We start from the raw sequence: 24,782 nt of genomic DNA on the forward strand, positions 1-24,782 counted from the left end.
ATATGCGATTGTATATTCCCATGTTTATGCGCAGCAAGGAAATGTGCGACCTTTCGTCTCTTGGAACCATTCTGGATTTGCTGTGCAAAGGAAGCTACGCCCTTAATTTCCTCTGACACCTTCAAAAGCATATCCGTAAATTCTAACACGTGTGGGAGGGATTGAGATGCAGAGATGTTGCTATTATTAAAAAAAAAAACGAAAATTATATATGTCCATAGTCATAGAATTTTTGTCCATGTTGAGGTGGTATGTCACTTAACTACTTAAGAATGCCACATAGACTATTAAAGATGAACTAAGAAGTTTCCCGTTTCTCTCCTTTATATATTTTTTGGAAAAAGATATATGTACGTAAAAGTCTTGTACATAAATATACATAACTGATGTGGATAGACAACTCATCATGCCACATCAGATGTGAGAAGTAGTGTTATTTTGTAACCCACGTTATTTTCCCGCTTATCTTCATTACATTATTTTAATAATTTCAGCTAAATCTTCTCTCTCCAACATCAGTCTCGATATTTTCTTGCTTTTTTCTTCGGTTCCGCTGCAAGTGCTCTCTTTCTATCAAACAACTTCTGCTTATATTGACGAGATCCAGATCTGGTGTCCATATTTTCGGCATAGTAAAGGAGATCAAGTAGTCACTTAATCTAAGAGGTGTGTTTTTATTTCTCGGTCTTTTATTAGTGAATCAGCTCGGAATACCTGCATATGCCCGATTTTTATTTGTTCTGTGGGTATGAAAGTTTTAAAATAGTGGGTATCTTTGTAATCTGAATGGTTCATTGTTATATATTGGTGGTGAAAATCTTTGGCAGTTTTGATTTAATCTTTATAGTCATAGGTGAAATATATTTCTGATTCGTGACTTATTACACTTTCATGTCAGTTAATTACATCTATTTTTTCCTTATGATATTTCAAGCATCACAACCAGGGATAGTATGCAATTGGTATCTTATTACACATGTCAGATATATTATAACACGCTAATGGTTACCTATTACATATTACTTATGTCACATGTAGCCAGAATATAATAAGTATTACTTGGTTTAATGTTTACGATTATTAATTATACAATTACTGTTTCTGTCTAGTGTGAATATGGATGATGCGGATTTTGTGGTCAATGTGGGATCGACTGATACTAGAATAGATGGTGTTGGATCGAATGTGCCGATTATTGGGATGTTGTTTCAATCTGCAGATGAAATGTTTGAGTATTACAAGGCATATGGACAAGTTAAGGGATTCTCTATTAAGAGGAGATCATTAACCAGGGATGCAAATGGCGTCTATCGATATCTTATATTTTCCTGTGGGCGGTCTGATAAGTACATTAGCCATTCGAAAAATCTTGTCAATCATCGGGCTAATTCCAAGAATGATTGTAAGGCCAGACTTGTTGCTCGGTTATCTGCATGTGAGAAATGGGAGATTACACAATTTAATGATGTGCACAATCATAATCTGAGCCCTACACATTCTAGGTTCTTTACTTGCAATAGAGAGATTAATCTACACGTGAAGAGACAGTTAGAGATAAATGACATTGCAGGGATTAGGCCAAACAAGAGTCACAATTCTCACATTGCAAATTTCTATTACCTCACCAATCTTAGCCTTTTTTTTTTTTATTTCTCCTTTCATAATGTGCATACTCAAACTCCGAGTCTTCTATTTGGGTACGCGTCTTCCCTTTTATACCCCGGACCATTGACGAGGGAGTTTTGATGACATTGCTTGTATCACATTTATGTTGCTTGTCTTCAACTTTATTATCATATCCACCATCCGCCAAACCAACATTGCCACCAACGACATTGACATTAACATGTTCGTCTACCACTAAACCCATTGCATTTGGATCTTTATCTACCAGTAAACACATAGATTCGATCTTAGTCGTCTGCTCATTAGGTTCATTTTCCCTTTGAACGCCCTCGTCATTTTCAACAAGTTTACCCTCATCTATGTTATCATTAAATAAAGAGCTCCGTAATGATTCAACCTCTGCAAGCAGACCATCTATTTGTTTGCCTTTTTCATAATTTTCTTGCTTCAAATCTTCGGTCTCTTTCTTTGCATCATAAATCTCCTTTTCAAGTACGCTAATTCTTAACATGGCTTCATTTAGCTTTCCGCTTGTGTCAACTGATCCTTCACCTCCATGCTCTTTGACACTGTCATTGTCATTTAAATCATTTTCTGATGATTCACTGCTAGATGAACTGGAGGATGAACTCAAGCTTGTACTATCATCATCTGTGTCAGAATCAGAAAGTGCACGTTCATTCTCTAGTGCTGTTTTTTCTTTTTCGGACATAATTAACATACCATCAATAACCTGAGAAACATTAAAATGTTTATTTAGGTTATAATAATGTGTAATAAAAATAAATGTATGCTTTTTTACTTGACAATCATCAAACACTAAAATATCAATCTTATTTAACAGAGAAGAATCATAACACACACATAACATGTTATAATCTATATTAAATGTGTATTTATGACATACCTGATCAGCAGTTAAATTCTTTATGTGTTTTGCCTTAAAATCTTTTGACCACCCTTTTAAGTTCCATTTCAACAACCTTGGAAACATGGTTGAATGAACTGGGGTAAATACATTTGTGTGCTCACAAAACCAATACTGCATAATAAGATAATAACACTCTGTCAGTTCAAGTTTACATATTTCCAACAACTAAGTACATATTAATTTGCTTACATACATCACAGTCACGCATCCGGTAACTTTGTGAGGACTTCTACTGTATTTTTTGATGGATTCCATCAAATTATCAGATATTGCCTTCGACCAATTGTACCTTTTTACATTTTCCAAGTCAACAACATATTTGATGAATGCCCATGGGATACTATCAGATCTCGTTGAGAAGAACAACGTTATACATGTGTATAACATCATCAACCGCGCAACATCATCAGCATCATTATCTCCTCCCCCATATAATGCTTCTGTCAATGCATTCTTTATATTACTTGCCTTCATGTGTTTTATTTCTACAAACCTTCTGTCAACAAATGAATTGTTTATTGGCTTCTTGTTCCTGCCAATTTTCATTGTCTTTGGTCCTGAGACAACTCCAAAAATCAGAGTTATGTCATTATCACTTAAATGAACCTTCTTCTTGCCCATCACAAAACGTCCTTTGCTCTCGTCAAATGTAGAAATTATGTCACTTATCACTTTATCTTGTTTCCTAGTCTTCACTTCAATTTCATCTTCTTTCATAAACCTTTTGTACATCCACCAAAATGGAGTCTTTTTAAGACTCCTTCGATGTATTCTCTTAAAATTAAGGCTCTTTACTAGGGATATAATCCCTAGGATGTTTGACCTATACTGATTGGCATGAATATTCTTCTCTTTCATCGCGGATGGAACCACCTTCTCTTTTGAAGAAGAGGCAACCATATCGCTATTCTTGTCAATCTTTCTTTTCTTAACTGCTCTAATCTTTGTCATTCTGAAGACCATGAACATGTAATATAAATATCAAAATGTGTGATTATGGATAAAGGATGACAATGATAAACACTAAATACTCAGCACCAACTAAACCCCAATTTATACCATGTCATTATCAAATAATAACATATGACTACTATGTAATAACGTGTAATAACTACATTAATACATGGTAAACCAAAAAACACTTCATCGAACCCTTTTAGATCTCAGTATCGTTATATGTTTTTCAGACTAAGCCATATGTAATTATAAGTACAATATCCATACCCAAACAAATTTTTTACCCAAGAAAGTGTCACAATACCCATCAAATATGTAAATATAACAAATATCAAGGCATCAACCTCCAAATAATTTGTATAATCGCGTTGGTATATCACATTCAAGAACACTGTTGGAAAATTACCCGCAAATTGTGAGAACTTTGTCGAAATTGTTCATGAACACCGACGACATAGTTCAAGAACAATGACAGAATAATATAAATGTTCAAATAATTTACTTTAAATCTCGTCAAAATTGTTGGATTTACCTGTAAATCTTCTTTTGCCCAAATCTTGTCGACTTTCCGCTCACTTCCGTTTGTGAGAATTGATCTTCATCTCTCCACTGCTTTCTCGAACATCACGTCTGCTTTTAGGGTTTTTGCTTTTTTCTTTTGGTTAAATGCCGCTCAATTACATCAGTTTCAATTTCGAATTTCAATTACACTTTGAAAAGTCAAATGCTTTAAGATACAGTCAGCAACACATGTGGCATGCCACTTGTGTTAGGTACACTTATGTATAAGACTTTTATGTACAACTAGCGGGGCCGATATTTTTTTCTTGAAAAATGATATTCATACAAAGAGTTTTTGTACATAAAATTTACATAATGTATGCGCCATGACAATTCACCATACTTCTCTCTTGTGTATTTTTATAATTTCTTTTACTTTTTCTCTCTCCCTTTCTCTTGTTTCTTTTTGTAGTTTCTTTTCCTCTTTCTCTATCCACCATTCTCTTTTCCTATTCGCAAGGTCATTCTCTCTCTGTGTTCGTAGGTTCTCCATCGACGAAAGAGCCGGAGGTGGAGATCCACCTGTACCAGTAAGGCAAGGGTTCAAGTCGACCTTAGGAGGTTGGGACCAGAACCAACTGGAGGTATGAGACATCCTTGACAAGCACGTAAGTTGGCATTCAGTGTAATAAGAGGATTGGATTGCCTCCTTTCTGATTGAGTCGAGTGTCAATTCGTCTCTTGCCAAGGTTTGCGGGGGCTTTCTGTCTTTGCAATGCGTGAAAAAGAGGAGAAGATGGCTCTGTTGGATCCGAACTTTGTATAAGATCTAGTGTTTTTAGCCCTAAATAGAGTGCAATAAGCGCCATACATAATGTAATTACAAACTAATTCTAAGTTAACTGACTTCTTCATCCCGTCAACAAATTCTAAGTTAACTGACTTCTTCATCCCGTCAACAAATTCTAAGTTAATTGGCTTCTGCATCTTGCCAATCTTCATGCTTCTTGATCCCGAAACAACTCCAAATATAAAGGTTATGTCATTGTCAGTCAGGTAAATCCTCTTCTTTCCTAGCACAAAACATCATTTGCTTTCATCATATATATGTAGCAATGATGTGTTCTTGTTTTCTTGTCTTTACATCAAAATGGTTATCTTTGATAAATTTTTTCAACATACACCAAAACAGAGTTTCTTGTAGACCTTTTCTATTGGTTTATTACTTGTTTTATTCTCGATCGCTCTAGTTTTTGCTATCCTGGAATGAACAATAATTATAACAGTGTAAGACATCTTAATAGCGTAATAATATTGAAAAAAAAAGTAATGAGAGAGCATTCATGTGTAATCAAACAGCATCAAAGTGTAATTATATGCCACAAGAGGGTAATAATATGAAAAAATAAATTTGAAATTCTTTTTCAGAACAATAATGCCAAGGCATATCGCACTATTAAATGCCGCTTTTATATAACAACTCTACGATAGCGTTGAATTTCATTACATTGTAAGACTACTGCAAAGAAGAAGCAGTTTTATTGAACAAGATAAAGATCCCATACAGATTGAAAAATTAAATAACAGAAATAAAAGTAAAATAGAAACAAATCCTGGTATCTTTATTCTATAAGGTAAGGTAAGGGGAACCTGTATCTCCTTAATGCGATAACTTTTGCCTATTGCGGTCAGTGGCGGACCCAGGAATTTGAATTAGTGGGGGCACAAAAGTATTGCGGGGGTCCGGGGGCAGCGCCCCCGGAATTTTTTTTGTTAGGTTCAATATGTAATCGATTTATGATTATTGATTGCAAATACAAAAACACAGTAATGATTATTGATTATTGATTTATCACAATAACATTCAACATGTCTCCATTTATTTGCAAAACCAATGATAATTCATATATAATCCCCAACATAGTCAACATTAATTACAAATTGAAAACAAAATTAAATGATTGCAAGTATCTCAAAAGGCCATGTGCTTGAGCTTTTTTTTGTTGAATTTGTAACGTCACATGAAACAATTTCTAAGATTTTATGAGGTTGGGTTGGGTCTAAACTAGTTAGTGGATTGGGCAAAAATTAATGGATTGGGGGCATCAATTTTTTTGATTGGGGGCCTTAAACTTTATTTGACATATAATTAACTAATTCTAACATATTTAGTGTTAAAATTTTTTTTTTCACCGGGGGCAGGTGCCCCAGTGCCTTCAAGGTAGGTCCGCCACTGATTGCGGTGCTTAGCATGTTTACGAGTTTCACCTCCCAAGATGCAATACCTTAACTTGAACTTCGCAGCACTACGTGGAACAGATCTCTATCGAACTGACTTAAAATTGGCAGCACTTAAGAGGAACGAAAACGGAGAAAAATGAAATTGTTTGAGAAATAACATTTTCTATGCAATTTGGAAGTCGTCCACCCTGAGGTTTATATAGTGGAAGAAAATCGCAAAAAGTTAGAACTTGTTTCTAACTATTAGTTTGAGATGAAATTAAATTTAATCACTTAGTAAGAGATAAGGATTTAATCTAAGAAGAAACTATATCTGGTAAGAGATTAGAATTTAATCAGAAAAGAAATTTATCCCATTAGAATTTAATCACCCAATCAATTAAAATTGAATTAGTACTCTAGTCAAACTTTGACCAAAAAATATAATAATTTTTTATTTTCTCAGATCTGGACCCATGTCTTGCCAAGCTAGCGCGCGTGTGTGTGGTTCGGTCCATTGACCCATGGTGTGGGCCTTGGGACCAAATGTGTAGCCAAACACTCTCACACATCACACATATCTCTTTGGGTTATTGAGTCATTCACCGTATGGTTTTCCAACACGAACAACCTTTGAAGATTGAAAACAAGGTATTTCATTGTTTCTCTTTCATTTGATAATTGATTATATTGATTTGTTGAATCTTTGGAAAATATTGGTTTAAATTTCTTTTTTTACAGTCAGATTATTTGATTCTGAGTGTATATAATCAAATATCATTGATAATCGAATACATTTATATAATAGAAATATCCATTTTATCCGAATTTCATTGATTTAATTAACCGATTCAATGGATTTTTCACAGACAAATGGCTACTCCCCTAATAAAATCAATAGAATTACTAATTTCTTTGATTTTAATAACTGTATTCCACGATTGGCTCATATAGATGGCCATTCCACTGAGAAAATCAATGGAATTAGCCATTCTACTTATTTTAATAATTGTATTCCATTGATTGGGTCATACAAATGGCTATTCTATTGAAAAAATCATTGGAATTAGTGTATTTGTATAAGATAAATAGATATTCCGTTGATTTTTAACAATGAAATTAGTTATGCTATTGATTTAATTAATTGATTCCACTGATTTGAGTCATACAAATTGCTATTTAATTCATTTTAATAACTGTAGATATTTATGATTGGTTCACTTTGGACTCGAGCAGTGCAATCATGTGGTTGCAGTAGCTATTACATTGTTTTAGTGGAATATCTAATTTCATTTCATTGATTAAAACAATGAAATACCTCGAATTATCACTCGCACGGTTGCTAGGTTAAAGATCTACTCGCATGTTATCACTCGCACGACTGCTAGGTTAAAGGTCTACTCGCATGTTTCTCTGTACGAGTAACACTTCTACTCGTATGGTCATTACTTAGCCCGAACTGAAATGGGGTTCTACACATCACTTTTTGACTTCTTCAAATAATTTAGGACTCGAACAATTTCAATACTTGATAGGTAAACAGTTCTTGTGGGATTGATACTTTACTTTTGTTATATTACTTGAGCGATTCGTACACTTGTAAAATTGTCTAACAAGTCGGAAACACATAATCTATAAACTCCAAATATAATAATTCCCTTCCCCGTACTTGACTATCGTATGTTTTGGTGAAAGTAACTCACAAATAATGTGTGAGGTAAATATAAGATAATTTCATGGATGAGTTTGATAAAATAGAACGCAAGATAATCTATTATGTCTTTAGATTAATTTTTCATTTTTATTTAATTTTTTGACATGAATTTATTTGTTTGATAATTATTATATGATGTGTTGATAAAATCAACCCAAATGGGCGGATGACTAAGAAAAAAGACAAAAATCATGTCACATGAGCAATTGACTAACGGAATTGGATGTGAGTAATGACTCATTTTGTTCAAGACGTATGGTAGGGACTTAACGTTTTTTTTTTGTTTGCAAATCAGGCCCCCACAAGGAGGATACGTGAAGCAAGTCTGAATCCAAAAACATTTGAACTAAAAAAAAAAGAAAAAAAAAATCAACCAAATAAATAACTGCTTTATTCGAGATCGTGCTCTCTATCTTTCTCACGTTTTTCCCGAATCGTATCGCATTTCTCAAGGAAGGTTTCTGCCAATCCTCGAAGATCCAAGATTGAACAACGTGTTTTAAGGCTCGTAATTTACAATTTAGTTTTTATTCTTTGCTCCTCCGACAAATTTTGCCCTTTTGTATTGGGTTTAGGATGTGTAGATAATTGCAATTCTTCTGAGTTAAACTTAGACTATTGTTTTTTTTTTTTTTTTCTTGTTGAATTGGATATAAGATATGTTGTAGATAGCGTAATTGTTTTATGCTGGAGGTTTTCCTTAGTTTGTGAATAACATTGGTGTGTTTGAGTTGAATTGGGTCAAATGTAGTTGAAAAAACTCGGTTAGAGTTGTGAAGACGTGATTAACAGTTGATTATATTTTGAAAAGTTTAAGCCTTAATTTTCATTCAATATCGAAGTTAAAGAAACTTCACATGATAAGCTTTGAATTATCCGTAAGAACGCAAACCACATTTGGTGTCAAACAATTCCCAAATCCAGAAGTCTATGACTTGTTTGCCTACATTTTTTCACAAAAGTTATAAGATGTAATTGTAGAATTGGCTCGTTTAATGACAAAACGAAAAACTAGTTGAATGAGGAGGTGATGAATTATATCTTAGTTAGACATTTGCTTATATATATATATATATGTGGTAGTTGGTTTACCAGTTCTAAGTGATCTATGTTTTCTTTTTCCTTTTGGGCATGGAACCTGATACTTAGTATATGTTATTATTATCTCACTAGTCTCCTGATCTTTTTTGGATGGATGACATTGTTACCTGCTGTGACTTTAAGTTATTTCCTGCAACTACTGTTGTTTTGATTGAACCCATCCAACTATCCAAGGCTGCTAAGCAAATTCATGAGAAAAAGGCCTCCTATCATTCAAAGTGATAAGTGGGGTATCCTTGGTTGAGTTATCACAATTCATTTCCATCCAGGGGTGTCATGCTAAAAACATTGGTTACATAGTTGAGGTTAGTGGCCCTTATTTACTATGAGTTGCTGATAAAACAGAAGGTGGCAGGGTGTGGTGACCGGAGATTGGCACACTATCAAACAATGTTTAGTTCCCTTTGTTGATTTGTCTCTTCCTTCTCCTTTCTGTGTCAGTTTTTAAGCATCATAGTTTTATACCATATTTCATACTAGCTCTGAATAACTCACATTAGGTACCTGATTCTTTTAGGACTTGATGTTCCAAAGCATATATATACATATCTGAATTGAATATTTCATGCAGAAAGTCCCACAGGCTACTAAATCCATAGGGAAGCATGCCACAGAATGATCTCCCTTTCGAGTTAATTGCTTCCATATTTTCCAAATTACAAGTTAGGACACTTAAACGCTTCAAAAGCTTATCGAAAGCATATTGTTCCCTCATTGAAGACCCGATATTTATTAACTCCCATCTCAAACAGTCTTTGGAAACAAGTTGTTATCTTAGACTCGTTCTGGTATACACAAGAGGCTATGACGCTAACTTCACTAAACCAGAAGAAACTCCGGTCTACTTTTCTGAGTTGAATTCAATCAACAATTGTTCCTTTAAGAAAATCATTTGCCCGTTGAGAGGCATTTCTAGGGTGCTAGGTTCTTGTAATGGTCTTCTATGCTTGATGAACCAGAAGCAACATATTATTTTTTGGAACATGGCTACTAGAGAGCAGCACCCTTAAGAAACCACTGACCTCAAGATCTCCATATGGATTTGGCTATGACACAATTGTTGATGATTACAAATTGGTGATGGTTGAAGTGAATGCAGCCTCAGATGACAATTTTTTGACTACATTTGAAACAAGCATTTATAGTTTGAGAACTGGTACATGGAGAAGTTGTATATTTTGTAACCCTTATTATATTTGTGGTTCTAGGAAGGCAATGTTCGTTGCTGGTTCTCTCTATTGGGGGGCTTCCGAGGATCAATGGACAGAGTTCCTAGTCACTTGATTGTTGCTTTTGATCTTGGGACACAGGAGTTTCATGAAGTGTCTCTGCCAGATGAGTTATCATCCCTTGGAGGAGTTAACGTGCTAGACTTGAGTGTATTGGGGAGGGACTTGTGTGTGGCTCATTATGATAAGAACAGATGCTTGGATTTGTGGACTATGAAAGATCGCAAAGTGAAAGCGTCATGGTCTAAACTTTTGTCCATCATAGTAGAAAAGGGACTTTGGTGTCCTAGGCCTCTAGCCTACTCTAAGTACGGTGACAAAATCCTTATGGAAGATGAAATGAACACTCTCTTTTGGTACGACCTTGTGAAGGAGGAAGTCGAAAAGGTCGATAACATTCCTAATGGCATGCATGTATTTAGCACAGAAATTTGTGTAGAAAGCCTTGTGGAGCTAGAAGCTTATAGAGGGATTCGTGGTAGAAAGATAGGACTATAGGAGCTTATAGAAAGCTAGGACAGGGGGATTCATGGTAGGAAGCTAGGAGCTTACAGAGGGATTCGTGGTAGGAAGCTAGGAGCTTACAGATGGATTCATGGTAGGAAGCGTCGAGTCCAACATGAAGCACAAAAGTACAGTCGGTTGAAGATAAAACTCTAATGGACTGTCATTGCTTTACAACATCAGTTTATATATAATTATAGTACAACATCAGTGAAGATATTTGAGCTTGCAAATATAGTGTTTTATTCCGAGTGCCTTGTTCTGATATGTATTCATACAGAATTAACAGTGAACAAGAGAAGAGCCAAATTTGAGACATGTTTGGTAGTTGCTCCATATTGGCGTCTGTTTTCTTCCTGAATTTTCTCACAAACCAAACGCTAAGCATATATACGAAAAGTCGCCGGCGGCGATACTTTGTCTCCACTTGAGAGATTCCACACCATTTTGTGATCCAGATACATTACTCCTATTTTCTCTTTTTTTTAATCCCTACACTCTGTTTGGAGAATGAATCTGAATTTTTTTTCTTGAAATTAATTTGGTTAAATCGAAGGTGATATAGTCCACAATGCAGACAGGGACAGGGTCTTAAGAGAGGAAGATGACGAATGTATTGGGTCCCAACTTTTTTTCTCCTTTTTTTAATTATTTTTTATAGATAATTATATATAGAGAAATTTTTTTTAAAAAAAAAACCACAAAATAAAGTCGGTTATTACATTGGCTTGAGTATTGCAGATCATTATAACATTGTTTTTATGCGTTCTAGAAAATTATTACATTATTTTTAAAAAATGTAATTAAAAGAACAATGAGACAATGGATTATGTAGGAAAATTGATTAATTCTAGTTGTTTGTGAATATATTGTATGTTAAACTATCAAATTTGAATTTTTTTGAAATAAACAATAAAATACATGTAATTATATTATTTTTGAAAAACAATGTAATATGTAATTTGATGAAGAATGTCCAAAAAAAAGATTTATGCTTTTTTAATGTGAATTTATTCTAAAGTTCACCTTTAAGGCTTATTTTTAATGTTATAATGAATTTCATTGTTTTTCAACATTCCAGATTGTTAGTACATTGTTGTCAAAAACAATGTAACTAAGATCGGTTAGATAAAACATATCGACAATGAATTTTGTTTTAAAAAGGATTATTTGTTGATTCCGAATATATAATTTTTTTCAAAATCTAACATGAATTTTGAGAGATAAAAATTAGTGATGTCATTAGATGATGTCAGCGTTTGTAGAAAAAGTAATTGTACCAAGAAACAAGGGTATTTTTGTCTAAAAAAAATCCAACTTTCCATGTCACATAGTGATGTGTCAATGTCACATGGACTGGGAAGCTTTTGGAACAATATTTGCAGGGATATGTAGTGCTACCGGCATATATATACACTAGTTATACACCCGCGCAAAGCGCGACATTAACTTTATTTGGGAAATAAAAATTACCGATAATTTGTTAATATTTTGTTACCATAACGAACATTAGAACTTGAGAAAATAAGAAAATAACACAAATTACATTTTTCACAACAGAGAAACTCTATAACAAACGTAAGAAAATAAGAACATATGAAGCTAACTAATTTTTCACAACAGAGAAGCTCTATAACAAACATAAGAAAATAAAAACATATGAAACTAACTAACAAAGTCAAGACGCCGTAGATTTCATATGAAGTCAAACCTCAAACTGTCTCAAGTACTTCACTGTAGGCAGTAAACTCTTTAATTCTCAACTGAAATTCCAAGTTGTCCCAAACATTAATGTTAACAAAACACCACCCCTGTTACTTTTTATGGGTACATTAGGGTCTACGGATATCAATAAGGGGTCTACGGAAATCAATAAGTGATCTACTGATTTGTCAATATGCATATACAACCAATACTTGAAACAATGATTCATCGAATAACCTATTAAACTTGAATGAGGAACCCAGGTATCAATGGGTTCGTGGGTCGTGTATTGGTGTGCCGATTAAAAAAAAATGACTGTTGAAACTACTAAAATTGGAGAAGAAAGAATCATTGCCACAAACTGTTAAAATTGCCAGGCCAGCCCCGAGTTCCGAGTTTACCATTCCCCAGGGAAGAAAGAGTAAGGATCAGACCAAATAAGCAGATATTCATTCCAACAGTGCTGATATAAAGCAATGGCGTCCAACCCAATTTACCAGTAACAAATATTACGATCAAGGTAAATGAGGTTTTGGCAAACCCAACCGCCATAGCTGCCGAATGAAACCGAGTGGTGCCCTTCATTTCAGCATCCTTTATAATTATAGACCTAAGAAATCAGTTGTTACAAAAGGAAAACCATGCATATATCAGAGATCTCATATGTAAAGGATCCTTTTGCTAATGTCTCATACCGAATTCCAAAACTAATGGCTATTGATAAACTCAGCCTTAAGAAAAACAAATTAGTATGAACTATGCACAACATCAGGAACAACTCAAAAAACTAATATAGGAGATCTCATATATAGAAGATATTATTGTTAACGTCCAAGACCAAATTCCAATACTAACGGCTATTGATAAACTCAACTTTTGAAAATGTACAACATGGGGAACAATTCAAAAAACTGAGAGTAGAATGAAACCTGGCAAAACATTATCGTTGAATTCTTGAATGATGCATGCTAATCCAAACATAAATTACAATCACTTTCATTCGTCCGACTAACATCCTCCACAGCTAAAAGCACACAAGTATCCACATATATAAATTCCATGCCTTTATGCCAAATACAATATCTTATATCAATAAATCACTGAATAAATTATGCATCATCATAGGCCATGTGTCCTTCAACATCAATTTGCTCCTTATTTTAGTTGATCCCTAAAAAGAATTATGTAATTCAGAAGTTATAAGAAGAAGAAAAGCAATATTGAGCAGTTCAATTGTACATTTAAGTTTAACCATTGATTTTTTAAAAAATTCACCTTAATCACTGATGGTCCAGTAGCAAAGTTTTATCCCAACTTTCTTGAAACATTACTGAAAGCTCAAAATATTATAATTCTAATATCAAATCTAGCATACCATAATAACTGTGTTTATCTAAAAAAAAAAATTCATCGTAATATTAGATACAGATCAAAACTAAAGTTATTGTTCTCCGTAATAGGATATTAAGCAATATTGAGTAGGAAAACAATTCAATTGCACATTTAACTACTGATATAAAAAATATCTCGCATTTGCAATATCACAAGAGAGGATAAGGGGAAAGGGAGGGAGGCATCATCAATGGACAATTTACTGCTCAAGTTCTCATGTGTGTGTGTGTGTGTGTCCTATAATGCCTACATCAATCTATGAGTATGAGTTTTGGTTCACAAATACCATTTGTGTTTGCCTAACAGTTGCATTCTAATCATTGGATTAAACTGTACAGGCAGTGCTGCGAATCAATCTTTTTTTTCACACAACTATATTAGGTACAGAGGCCATTATAGTTGACAGGTACACAACTAAATGATTTATACTGCACCCTCTTTAGGGCCCATGACACAGTGATCTTTCTTACAATTGCTTTGATTTTGACAACTCCAATGATACTTGGAGATAAAGAAATTCCATGAGTTCGTAGAACTTTCATGCATACCCAGATATATAAGACCTCTTAAAGGTGACAAAGACATATTTCGCTAGTGAATATTGATATAGAAGCTTGTCACCATACCTTGGGCAATAATGAGGTAAATAGAGTTATCAAATTTGACACAGTATTTGATATTTGCTAGAGATTCCTAATTAAGAAAATATATTAACTCCTGAATAGAGAAAATCATGAACTCAAATTCATCGACTAAATCAAATCTAAGCTCAAGGAAAAACTCGGAAGACAATGATATTATTCTCATAAATCAAACTTGCCTTGTGAGAAACTGCGGGAACAGAGGCATTTATAGTTTTGGACCAAGTAGATACAGCATCAAGAGGTGGAGATATATACAATCCATACAATGTTAACCCAGGCCTTATTTCACTTAACTCTTCAACTTAATAAAAGCAGATATGAGGTTACCAAAGCACGTTTAACAAACTGTGTATAATTAAACTTCACAAAGTGGCAAAGCAAATTACTTTATTGACTGCACAAATATGGTGTTAGGTCTGATAAGAATCGAAGAACTTGGTACAAAACTGTAAGTACAACCATGAAGCCCAAAAATCAGAGTAATTGACACTGGCACACCAGCACCCGATGCAGGATACCCAAGGACAGAATTTGAAGCCAATAATTGCGGCCTCGTCTGGCACAACATTGAAAGTCTTTGAAATCGCGAATTTCTATATTGTAACCTTACATGTTGTACATGTTGACCTTCTTCTGGAAAAAAATATATATTAATCAATATCATTCGTAATACACTAACTCATAAATAATTATCAGGCATTACAAAAAAAAACATATATAAATACAATTTCTACAAACAAAAAAAAAAACTTACCTACAGAACTATTAGATAGAGCAGTATGAGATACTGAAGCCAATAATCGCAACCTATTCTGATGCAATATCGAAATTCTTTTATGTCTCGCATCCCGGTATTTTTGCCTCAAATGTTGTAGATGTAAATTATTGGGAATATGATTTTGAAGTCCAATACAGCTAGGAGAAAGATGTTCTTCGAAAAGTACACAAAAGCATGGTAAATGCATTAGTATTTAATAGGGGTAAAGTTTGTACAACAAAGAACATTGAATTTCACCAAGAAAAATACCTCCATGAAATACATAGGCAGGTGATTCAGGCAGCAAACATCCAAGACACGACCATCCACTCAATCCATGAAAAGCCATTTCCAATATCATCTCAAGAATGTCCTTTTCCCTCTCTTTCACAATATAAATTTTAGAAATTAATTTAATTTTGGAGATTTAAAAAATACAAAAAATACAGGGAAAAAAATAAAAAATCAAATATCTCACAATAAACTATATATAAAATTTAATTTGAAAAACAATTGCAAAATTATAAACTTAAACTTGAAAAACCAATTCCTAGAATTTATTATTTGAAAATAACAAACAAATACACATAAAATAAGACAGAACATGAAAGACCATTTCACAACGCAAAACATAAAAAAATACCTCCAAAATGAAGGGCACGACCAGACCTTATTTGCCTCAGAAATACTTCTCTTATACCTAGCAAATTTAAACCTCTGCTCAACGGCGATCCCCAAAATGGTCCTGCAAAAAACATATTAAAAAAACCATAACTAAATTTTGTAGTACAACAGCAAAAAACAAAAGTGGAGGGACATCCATCCAAACCTTCTTAATCTATGTTGTTGTAACTTAAATCTCCTAAACAATCTTGCATGCCTATGTTGCCGAACTCCAGAACACACGGCAACAGAAAATCTGAAATACACAAATATAGGACTTAACCCATCAACAACATATATCGAAATGAAAAAAAAATATCGATTCAAAAACATCAATGCAAATATCACTCACCACAAATAATACAATCTTTTTATTGAAAGCATTTAAATTTTTATAAGGTATAAAGATAACATTCGAGTACTTTTAAAAACCACAGATCTAGCAACTAACATTAGGAAACGTCAAATATATAAAATAACAAAATAAGCACATAGACATCATCAAGAGTTTTCTAATATTAGAGTGTTACCTTGTATCTCGTTCTTGGGTGCACTTCATTTGAAAACACTATATAATGTAAAGAAAGATATTATTAAAGTTCAAAACCTGCAGACATATCAAAGTGTTTGAAACCATGTCAATATGTTTTATCAAAACCTACCATGAATAAGTTTCAATAACCAATTGGCAACTAACAATACAGCAACTATGCACAATTATGCCCAATTAGAATATGGCATAGTGCTAAGATGTTTTTGGTTAATGGTTGTCTGGGTCTCTAATTATTTACGTTAATAAAATTTTGTTGTGGCTTTAAACTTTTACAAACTGAGTCAAATGAATTATAGTGCAGTATTGCTACAGCTATACCATAGTAGTTTATAAAAAAATGTTGGATTAAAGAAAGCTTAATATTGAAGAAGTATGTCCCCCAAGCAACTTAAAAACTTTTAAGTTTAGACTACTTGAACCAATTTTTTTGTGGCTTTAAACTTTTACATACTGAGTCAAATGAATTATAGTGCAGTATTGCTACAGCTGTACCATAGTAGTTTATAAAAAAATGTTGGATTAAAGAAAGGTTAATATTAAAGAAGTATGTCCCCCAAGCAACTGAAAAACTTCTAAGTTTAGACTACTTGAATCATTTAGCATCACCACGAACTTTATTCGATTTAACATCTCATTCTGTTAAAAATTCTTTTTTTTCAGTCCTCACTACCAAAACACGAAGAATTTCACACAAAAATTTCAACTAAAGTGTTTCCAAATAAATTTATACATCCTAATACAAACAATGAATCTTTTAACACTAAAATCAACTCAATTCAAATACATGGAAGTTTAATAATAAACTTATTCATTTAACATGATTGGGTGCATCAGAGACTTGAACAAATGACATTCAGAAAATTCAGTTATGTATATGCAACTTATTTGGCCTGAGGTTCAAATCCAATAAGCGATTCGAAATTCGCATCAAAAACTATAGATTTGAAAAAGAACCGCAAATCCATTCCCAAAACAAAATAAGAAAAAAACTAACCTTGAACTCCCAAAAGTTATTTATTCAAGACTTCACTGGCCAGCAACCTATAACTTCAGGCTCAATAAGAGACTCTCATCCACTTGAATTTTGACACCGTTTGAAGCAGATTACTTTGTCCAAAACAAAGACGCCACATCAACTTAGATTCTCTGCTGACAGATGACCAGAAACGCGGATTCAAGTTAGATAAGAGAAGGAATGAATGTTGCCTTCGATTCGGCTCCGACTATTATATACTTCGGCCAATACATGCATCAGAACAATAATCGAAAGCGTCGCTTCTTCTGTTTTTCAATCAATACATAATGACTATCCAGGTTTGTTAAATAAAATAAACATTAAGTTAAATTAAATTTAACAACAATCAGAGGAGAAGAGCCAATCGCCAAACCATACAAGATATGAGGAGAAACGAAATCGGAATCGAGATGTGGAGTCGACGGGAATGGAGATGAAGCACGTAAACAACAAACGAACAACAGCTCTACGATCAGATCCAACCACAGATCCTGCCGATTTGGTTTGTGGGATGTGGAAACGAACATGTTTAATTGGGAGATGGAAATAGAGAAGGGGAGCAGAAGACGTAGAACGAAAAATGGCTTTCAGATTGTCCGTTTTTTTTCTGCTTCTTTTATTGCCGCAAGAGAGGTTTGGAGAGAGTGTATTGGAGAAATAGGGAGAGCTGAGAGCGTCTGAAAAACAAATAAAGGAATTGTAGAGTGTCCACGTAGGAAGAAACATGGAGTTTTAGAAGGCCAGATGTCAAAAAAATAGGAGCAGTTGTTAGAGCCTCTGCTTTATATATAGGTATAGATTTTGAGGATGAAAGTAAAGCCAGCAAGCCACTGACGCATGCAAAACTGTCGCAAGAAAGTGTATTTGACAAGAAACTAAAAACTTAACATGTAAAAACTTTGGAGGGAGTTCATTCGTCAACAAGCTTCGAGTATGCATGTATGCATTAAAAAGAAAAGCAAAGATACGAACAGTTTTACTAGTTTCAACAAGACACCAAAATTCCCCTGGAGAAGGAAGGAATCTGATGCTTTCCTTCTTTTCTTGTCCATGGAGAACCAATGTTCCACAACGTGATTGCCACCAGGACCACGCCCAACTTTCCCTGTAAATCCATTTAATTTGTTACAAAATGGAGTAATCAAGTTCACTTAACATCCGGGACAACATATATTTCGTCTGAAAACATATAATGACAGAGAAATTGTATATTTTCGTTTCACACACAAAAAAATTGCCTAACAATGACCAATACTCCTGTTCTGTGTGGAATATCGTCAAGCAGCTGAAGATGTGATCCATCAAATAGCTATTAAAGTTATGGACCAAGCAAGCAATGTACAATACCACCACGAGCGCAAAGATACACATTTGGGTTTCCTTTTACAATTGGATATGCAAAATACTTTTCCTCTCCTCTCTATCTCTCTCTGTGGTTAAAATGTGTCAAAAGTTTTATCAAATATCTAACTTTTATCGGCAATTCCATTTAGGTTCGGTTGAGTTTTCCTCCCCAAACCCGACCCATGTGCACCCCTACCTCAAGATAATAAGTAACAAAAACTAGTAGTATAGTGACCAATGAATGCAGTCGAATTCACGAGTAATGCTGTCTCAACTCAGTAATATCAAGCATACGCAAAAACAAAGGAAAGGCCAACTAAGCCATTCAAACGTACATAAATTTTATGGAATGAATGTATGAATATAAGAACGTTTGCAGCATGATTATTACCAAGTACACCTTTTATATGCAATTTAACAATTAGTCACAGACAACCAGCAATATGAAGCCTCATTGATTAGCCTCGAAGGGAATTATTAAGTGAAAGCCAACTCGGATTTATCCTTCTACACATATATACAATACATTTTTTTTCCCTCAAAAACAGAGAGGCTTATGTAGAAACCAACACCAAAGCTAGCACCCCAAGAAACCCCTACCCTAAAATCAAATTCATAACTCTAAACCACTTGGCATAAAGGAACCATAGCTTAAGACGCATAGTTTGAATGCCAAGGGAAACAATATGATTAAAGACAACTAATAACTGTAATGTGTAGTATTGTGGGTAGATGACTTCTTTTAGACGGCCTTCAACCTCTGGTAGCAGAGTAAACACTTCTATCTAAGAACAACCATACAACCTTTAGGACTTACATATTGCCACTACAAGAAAACTTGCACTATGAAAACAGATGGAAATATGGAATCAAAGAACCACACTAAAACTAATAGTCTAATACGATGTAATCTCTAGTTTACCCCTGTTGACTTTGCTCTGCTACATGATCATAGCACCAATTTGAACCCTGTGATCTCTAGCTTACTTCTGTTGACTTCGCTCTGCAACTTGATCATAGCACCAATTTGAACCCTTCCGACAGGAAATCATCCCTGAGAAAAACAACATATGTTATTTGATTCAAGTCAATAAAGAATTCAGCAACAAAGTCATAGAGTTATATCACCGTAATAAAGTGATGCTAGAGAAACATTGCTCAAAAAAAAAAAAAAAAGAGGAGAATTCTGCTACCGAACGAAACTATTTTGACTGCTATACTATAAGGCCTGGTCAACTTAATTGTAAAAGGAGAGACTCACTACTGGTACCACATTTCCCTATTCTTTTACTCTATTATAAAGCAAATGGTCTTCCACATTGACCAGCAAAACAATGTAAGGAAAAACAGTTTAAAGAATACAAATCAAAGCAAATTGATTTGGTTAAATTTTTTTACCTATTATAAATATTATTCTTGTTCCTCTTTCCCTTCTCGTCCGGCAGCTTCTCCTCCACTTTACTGCTTCCTAGTGGAACAAGGCTTCCAAGACACAACTCTGAACTAAATGATCCCAGTTCATGAAGTAACTTGAACTTATCTTTGATTTCCAGCTAAGAAATGTAGAGATTAGAATGCGGAAGCTAGAAGATGAAGCATGAAGAAGGAGAAGATGAAGTACAGAGAAGAGAGACAATTGAACGTTAAATTATTCAATTGAATTAGATTGCAAACGGTAATCTGATGTAACATATTGTATGGGCCAAAAACCGTTGACCCGAAATACTTGGGCATAAGTCGAAAGGCCCGATGAGGCCCATGGTTGGATCGGCCCAAATGTCCATCCAAAGGTACCATTGGCCCAAATCCAAGCTGAAGGCCAAGACCCGCGGTTAGATTAGGTACAAGACCAGACATTAAAGGCCCAAGGCTCTATATATCAAATGAATCTCATATGGGTCCGCAAGCCCAATCACGACTCGACGAGGAAGCGTCTGTACGGTCTACACGTATTGGTCACGTGACTGGGAGCACTATAAATAGAAGAGGACCCCTCTTCATTTACTCTCTCAATTACCGGGTATCTCTCTCTCTCTCTATCTAAAAGTCTTTCACTTCTCTCACTTAAATATCTCCCACCGTTGACTGACTTGACCATCGGAGCTTGTTCGGTCGACACCACACTGGTGTCCAAGTTTGACGGTCAACATTCTTTGATTTTACAGGGTTGTCATAGGCCTCGATCGACGATAACAAATTGATTGTAGATTTTAGGATCTACAATTTGGCGCCCACCTTGGGACATTGACAATCATTCGGCTAGATCAAATACTTCCGGGCGACTCTCCATTTCACTATGTCTTCTGACGATTCAAATGATTTGGCTACTCTACTAGCTGCGTTGAAGGCTCAAATGGCAGAAGACAAGGCTGCAGCAAATGCCGAGAGTGCCTCCGTCCGGGCAGAAAGCATTGCCTTAAGGAGTAAGGTAGAGCAGTTGATGGCCCAGCTTTCCACACTGCCTCCGACCTCACAGGTCCGTCTCAACATCGGCTCGATGCAGTCACTCCATTCATGGACTTCCTCCGCCCCCAGCAACTCTTTCGACCACAACCAGTGTCGGATTGTCTTACTCCTCTGAGGGTTTAACCGACGCCCAGAGGCTAACCGAAGTCGAGACGTTCCTCAGACGACTTCTCAGAGTACCGGAGCCGATCCGAAAAAGCTTGCCTAACAGTTATTCTGACTCTCCATTCGTAGATCGCATCGCGCTGGTGGAAATGCCGAAAAAATTTCATCTCCTAACATGCGCTCCTTCGATGGAACCAGTGATCCGGACGACCATATGGCTCAGTTTAGACAGAGTATGCTCACCCTCACAGTGTTAAGGGAGTCTCGTGAAGCATGCATGTGCAGAGCGTTTGGATGTTGTCTTACCGGTCCAGCACTACAATGGTTCATCAACCTCCCTAATGCCTTCATCAATTCATTCGCCCAGCTGACAGATCTTTTCATAAAACAGTTCACTAGCAGCAGGAGGTTGCACAAGGCTTCAGACGATCTTTATAAGATCAAACGCGGGCCGGACGAATCTCTTCGTTCATACATTGGTCGTTTCTTGGTGGAGAAGGTATTGATCCCTAGTTGTAACATGGAAACAGTTGTCATGACTTTTAGAAAGGGTTTGTCACCCTCCGATGAACTCTACACGGAGTTGACGAAGTTCCCGTGCACCAACATGGAAGATTTGCTAGCTCGTGCATGGGCCCAAGTGAAATAGGATGAAGATGAAAGCAACCAACCACCATCTTCGATCGGGAGAAGCTCCGGGAATACGTTGGTCGGTAAAGACCATAGCCTAGATCATAGGCCATGACAGATGACAGTACGATTGATCTCGATCTGCTTCGTCTGGCTTTCAGAAGCCAGAATACGCGTTTAATATATAACCGGCTGAAATGATCTCCACTCTCAAAAGGTTGGGAAACAAAGTACAATGGCCTAGCAAAATGAGGTCTCTAGTTGACCGATGGGATTCATTGAAATGGTGTGACTTCCACCAAGACCACGGCCACACCACTCGAGACTGCCGAGGCTTGCATGATGACGTTATAGAATTGTTAAACCGCGGACATCTCAAGGATGTGCTGACTGAAAATGGGAAAGAGACCATGGCCAGAAGAAGGAGCGCGAACCGACCCCACCAGTTCACCCCAAACCAAAAGGGTCGGTTGCAGTAATTATTGGAGGATCCGAGATTAGTGGCATCTCGCATTCAGCTGCAAAGAAGAACGCTAGGAAAGCTGTCAATCCACTCCTTCGCTCGATTGAACCAATCACTCCGTCGTCTGGTCAAATGATAAGCTTCATTGACGACAAAGCTACACAATTACTCAATCCGCATCACGATGCTTTGGTAATCTCTATTATAGTCACAAATTATACAATTAAACGTGTCTTAATTGACAATGGCAGCTCGACGAATGTCCTCTTCCAAAGCGGTCTCAAGGCAATGGAAATCGATGAAACTCATATAGTTGGTCGGTCGACCATACTTTTGGGGTTCAGCGGTGAGTAGGTGTATAGCTTGGGGGAAATTGCCTTGTTGGTTTATACCGTGGGGGTAAATCTCAACACAAACTTTGTTGTAATGAATAGTGCTTCTCCATATAACATTATACCTGGTCGACCATGGATCCATGAAATGATAGTATACTTTCCACGTACCATCAGCTGATACGCTTCCCTACCAAATGGGGGGTCAAGGAGATTAAGTGAGAACAACTTGCTTCCCGGAACTGTTACACCAGTGCTTTGAAAGGAAAAACAAATGACTTATAGCAATTACAGCAACTGACGACCTCTGTAGACCAAGCTGCCATAGTCGACCGAGGTTCGCCAGACATGGAAGAATTGGATGACATTCAGATTCATCCGGACGATCCAGACCACAAAGTACAGATCGGTGCACGCTTTAAGTATGACATCCGAACAAAGTTGATTGAGTTTCTCACGGAGAATCATGACTGCTTCGCATGGTCACACGCCGATATGGTCGGAATAGATCAAGAAGTTGTTGTGCATCGACTCCAGGTTGATCCAGATCACGATCCTGTCAGGCAGAAAAGAAGAAAGTTTGCCCCCGAGCGTAACCATATTATAAACGAGGAAGTTCAAAAGCTTATTGACATAGGCTCCGTTTGTGAAGTCCAATATCCAGGTTGGTTAGCGAACGTAGTTATGGTTAAAAAGAAAAACGAAAAATGGAGGGTCTGCATCGACTTTACCGATTTGAACAAAGCATGTCCAAAGGATCCTTTGCCTCTCCCGCACATCGATATGCTAGTCGATTCTACTGCTAGGCATGAGCTCCTCATTTCTGAAAGAGGTATTTTCTGTTATAAAGTCATGCCTTTTGGTTTAAAGAATGCAGGATCGACATATCAAAGGTTGGTTAACAAAATGTTCGCTGCTATGTTGGGCAAAACCATGGAAGTCTACATCGATGACATGCTAGTGAAATCCTTGAAAGCTGAATGCCATTTGGAGCACCTGCGGGAGGCGTTCGAAGTACTTCGAAAGTACAACATGAAGCTAAACCCAACCAAATGCTCTGTTGGGGTGTCGGCTGGAAAGTTCCTTGGATACATGGTAACGCAGAGGGGAATAGAAGCGAATCCGGACCAAATTCGATCAGTTCTTAACATCCCATCGCCAAGAAGCATGAAGGATGTGTAGAAGCTAACTGGAAGAGTAGTGGCCCTCAACAGATTTATCTCTCGCTCGTCCGACAGGTGCCACAGTTTGTTTAGCGTTCTTCGTAAGTCCAAGGACTTTGAATGGTCGGCGAATCAGAAGAAGCCTTGCAACAACTGAAGCAATATTTGGTGTCAGCACCACTACTATCCAAACCAAAGCAGGGTGAACCACTTCTGTTATATCTTACAGTTTCTGAAATAGCTATTAGTGCAGTATTAGTGAGGGAGGAAGACGGTAGACAATTGCCAATCTACTATGTCAGCAAAAGCCTGCTCGATGTCGAAACAAGATACTCCCAACTTGAGAAATTGACCTTAGCACTCATTGTAACCTCCCGAAAGTTGCGTCCGTACTTCCAATGTCACTCGATCATTGTTGTAACAACTTTCCCACTACGTAACATACTCCACAAGCCTGAATTGTCTGGCCGATTGACAAAGTGGGCCGTGGGACTCAGCGAACATGACATTGTGTTCCAGCCCCGGATGGCGATGAAGTCTCAAGTGCTGGCTAATTTTGTCGCGGACTTCACTCCACCAATCGAGATCCAAGGAAAACACGAATTGTTATGCCTGACGAAGCATCCAGGAGGAACGTGGTCTCTCTCGGTCGATGGTTCCAGCAACGTGAACGGAAGTGGGCTCAGAGTCGTACTCATTTCACCCTTAGGAGAAATAATGCAACAATCCGTCTGTTGTGGGTTCCGAGCTACCAACAATGAAACTGAG

At 36.2% G+C, this 24,782-nt stretch overlaps 3 protein-coding genes across 3 annotated transcripts; 2 read left to right on the forward strand and 1 right to left on the reverse strand.

The window, feature by feature from the left end:
• Nucleotides 1-4,180: 4,180 nt before the first annotated feature.
• LOC119987902 (F-box protein CPR1-like) lies at nucleotides 4,181-10,777 on the forward strand. The gene is made up of 3 exons (XM_038832808.1): nucleotides 4,181-4,287; nucleotides 4,560-4,659; nucleotides 10,259-10,777. The coding sequence occupies exons 1-3, from the start codon at nucleotides 4,181-4,183 to the stop codon at nucleotides 10,775-10,777; spliced, it is 726 nt and encodes a 241-aa protein (XP_038688736.1).
• Nucleotides 10,778-14,552: 3,775 nt separating this feature from the next.
• On the reverse strand, nucleotides 14,553-15,699 carry LOC119990199. The gene is made up of 3 exons (XM_038836072.1): nucleotides 15,551-15,699; nucleotides 15,278-15,454; nucleotides 14,553-15,156 (listed from the first exon to the last, which is right to left on the reverse strand). The coding sequence occupies exons 1-3, from the start codon at nucleotides 15,639-15,641 to the stop codon at nucleotides 14,906-14,908; spliced, it is 519 nt and encodes a 172-aa protein (XP_038692000.1). The 5' UTR covers nucleotides 15,642-15,699; the 3' UTR covers nucleotides 14,553-14,905.
• Nucleotides 15,700-21,151: 5,452 nt separating this feature from the next.
• On the forward strand, nucleotides 21,152-22,075 carry LOC119987903. The gene is made up of 2 exons (XM_038832809.1): nucleotides 21,152-21,411; nucleotides 21,556-22,075. Exons 1-2 carry the CDS (start codon nucleotides 21,152-21,154, stop codon nucleotides 22,073-22,075), a joined length of 780 nt encoding a protein of 259 aa, XP_038688737.1.
• The last annotated feature ends 2,707 nt before the right edge of the window (nucleotides 22,076-24,782 follow it).

Source organism: Tripterygium wilfordii, chromosome 21 (assembly GCF_013401445.1).
Source record: "Tripterygium wilfordii isolate XIE 37 chromosome 21, ASM1340144v1, whole genome shotgun sequence".
In the NCBI taxonomy this organism is placed as follows: Eukaryota; Viridiplantae; Streptophyta; class Magnoliopsida; order Celastrales; family Celastraceae; genus Tripterygium; species Tripterygium wilfordii.

Coding starts and splice junctions, on each gene's coding strand:
- LOC119987902 (XM_038832808.1), top strand. CDS start 4,181: ATGCCGCTCAATTACATCAGTTTCAATTTCGAATTTCAATTACACTTT. Junction 4,288..4,559: donor TGGCATGCCACTTGTGTTAG/GTACACTTATGT, acceptor CTGTGTTCGTAG/GTTCTCCATCGACGAAAGAG. Junction 4,660..10,258: donor GGGACCAGAACCAACTGGAG/GTATGAGACATC, acceptor TTGTGGTTCTAG/GAAGGCAATGTTCGTTGCTG.
- LOC119990199 (XM_038836072.1), bottom strand. CDS start 15,641: ATGATATTGGAAATGGCTTTTCATGGATTGAGTGGATGGTCGTGTCTT. Junction 15,455..15,550: donor TGCCTATGTATTTCATGGAG/GTATTTTTCTTG, acceptor TACTTTTCGAAG/AACATCTTTCTCCTAGCTGT. Junction 15,157..15,277: donor TCTATCTAATAGTTCTGTAG/GTAAGTTTTTTT, acceptor ATTTTTTTCCAG/AAGAAGGTCAACATGTACAA.
- LOC119987903 (XM_038832809.1), top strand. CDS start 21,152: ATGTCTTCTGACGATTCAAATGATTTGGCTACTCTACTAGCTGCGTTG. Junction 21,412..21,555: donor AACTCTTTCGACCACAACCA/GTGTCGGATTGT, acceptor CTCCATTCGTAG/ATCGCATCGCGCTGGTGGAA.